Raw genomic sequence first — 2,172 nt, 5'->3', positions numbered from 1 at the left:
CAATTTAAGCACCACAAAAGATTTTGCTTTGTTGAGCAACAGCATAAAAGATTCAGCTTCAGGATAATCAATCAAGAATGGACTCTGCGTATCGACAGGTTGCTAAGTTACTAAGATTGCACATATACTAAAGATGTTTAGACAATATTTTCTCTTTGACTGAGTAGTACTTCTGGCTGTGACAAAGAAAAAAAAAAAACAGACAAGTTGTTGAAACAGATGCCAAAGATTTTATACAAGGAATGTCACGGCTGCTTTCTCTTTGTGCATTAACATGGTAGTAAAGCTACATGCATAAAGGGCACACAGGGCACAGCCTACAAACCAAGAACACATTGCTCACCCTTTAAAAAAATAAAAATACTTTGAAGCACAGAATTATGCTGGATGTGCAGAATGTCTTTTAAGAGGTGATTTCTACCTACTCGTGCCCTCCCTTGGGCAACTGTCAGTTTATGGCAGGCTTTGCTTACAAAAACATTAGACAGTCCCCAGTAAACTCGGCCAGTACCGAAGGTGTCCTGGAACGTCTTCCAAGTCTACTTCCATGCGTAGGCTGGATGTAGTTGCGAAGGGGCAATCACTTTGTGAGTATGTTCTTTCAGAGACAAAGTGAGAACCACTTCTTACAAGGAAAAAGTCAGTACACTTGTTCAGAAGATAAAGTCTTTTATAGCAGTTAAATTAATAATACAGTCCAGAAACAGGGTGTTGGGCACTCATCTACACAAGAGCACATTTAATAAGCTGGGGAAAAAATACCACAGTTCCAGGACATTGCATCAGACTCCAGCTACTCCAAGAGGAGACAACTCTCATGTGGTGGAAGAATTCTTGTCTATGTAAGCCAAGAAGGGAGAATTCTAGGCAGTTCAATCCACAATGGTCTCTTACTTCTTATAACTGGAACCACAAATCCACAGTACAAGACAGTATTAGTTATGTTAAGTGGTGCTTTTGATAATAAAATCAGTGAATTCATTGCAGTCCTTTAACAAATGGATAAAGTCCAGTGAGTGCCAGTTGCTAGGAGCAAAGAAGAAAGGTTCCCATTTTCCAGGTGGATTTGTAAGTTCATATTATTAGAAAAAAGGTAAGTCAAATCTGTGCAGTCTCTATGCAACCACGTCTGAGAACACAGAGGCTCCAGAGACTCCAGGATCACTTAAAAAAGTGTGGGGAAAGAAAAGTCTTCGTAACCCAAACAACTCGAACTTCATATTTCAGAATTGCCTACATAACTTGATCTCTTATTCTGCTCTGGACAAAACATTTAACTGCACCAAGATGGCAGAAAAACTTGAGGAAAACCTGAGTACGAGAACATCGTCAGGGAGAGCAAGACCCTGCTACCTTTTGATCTGGTATTGAAGTTGAAACGGCAAAATCAGAATGCTTTGCCTTGTGCCATAGGATTTGTTTTACCTTTCAGAGCTGTACTGGTCTCTACCAGGGGTTCTATTTCAACTTGATATCTCTTGCACTGCAAGACCATTGCTCATATCACAGTTCAAACAAACTTGCTAATCAATCTGGGTTTAATCTTCCATGGCCAGAAGTACAGCACCTCCAGATGTAGCGTTAGTTGAATTATCAGGTGTAATTCATACATCAACACTGGAGACTTCCTGGCAGCACAGAGTCCAAACCTTCCTCACAGGACATCATGATCCAGAGACGTTCCAAAAGAAGAATCAGAAGGCCGCAAGTCTGATCCGATATAGTAAGGAACAACACCATCCATCGTTTGAACTAGGAATACTCAAAGCTTCATTAGCCAACCGCATTCTTAATATACTAAATTATACATAGATAGATATATATAGATATATATATATATTTTTTAATTGGAATAAAATACACTGGATTTTGGTTTTCTCATTTACAAGGGAGCTCCCTCCCTTCCCCAGTTAATTTGAAATTAAAACCTAGAGGCTGAACATAAGCTCATTCCCAGCGTTCCAAGATGGATATAACACGAGAGGAGGCCAGAAACCGGGAACATGCACTCTGGCTGCAACAGGTTAAGAGGCGAAAGGGAGACCAGATATTTTCATTTGTAACCCTGAGAACATAAGGAATTGCAGAGATCTGGAGAAGAGCCTGGGGTTAAAGATCACCAGGCTTTTTATTGCAGTTAAAGCAAACTCGGACTGGGTGATCCCATCCACG

The 2,172-nt window shown here is 40.3% G+C and overlaps 1 protein-coding gene across 1 annotated transcript in view; it reads right to left on the bottom strand.

Moving 5' to 3' along the window:
- Nucleotides 1-761: 761 nt before the first annotated feature.
- ZFYVE1 (zinc finger FYVE-type containing 1) overlaps nucleotides 762-2,172 on the bottom strand; it is a 27,564-nt gene continuing 26,153 nt past the window's right edge. The window contains 1 exon segment of the mRNA XM_035900954.1: nucleotides 762-2,172. This exon segment is cut by the window's right edge and continues 47 nt beyond it. Within this exon segment, the coding sequence (XP_035756847.1) occupies nucleotides 2,110-2,172 (63 nt within the window). The 3' untranslated portion in view covers nucleotides 762-2,109.

The sequence above is a fragment of the Egretta garzetta genome, unplaced genomic scaffold, assembly GCF_000687185.1.
Source record: "Egretta garzetta isolate BGI_Z169 unplaced genomic scaffold, ASM68718v1 scaffold828, whole genome shotgun sequence".
Classification (NCBI taxonomy): domain Eukaryota; kingdom Metazoa; phylum Chordata; class Aves; order Pelecaniformes; family Ardeidae; genus Egretta; species Egretta garzetta.
The sequence above is the reverse complement of the archived record's forward strand: the minus strand, read 5'-3'. Positions and strand labels throughout refer to the sequence as shown.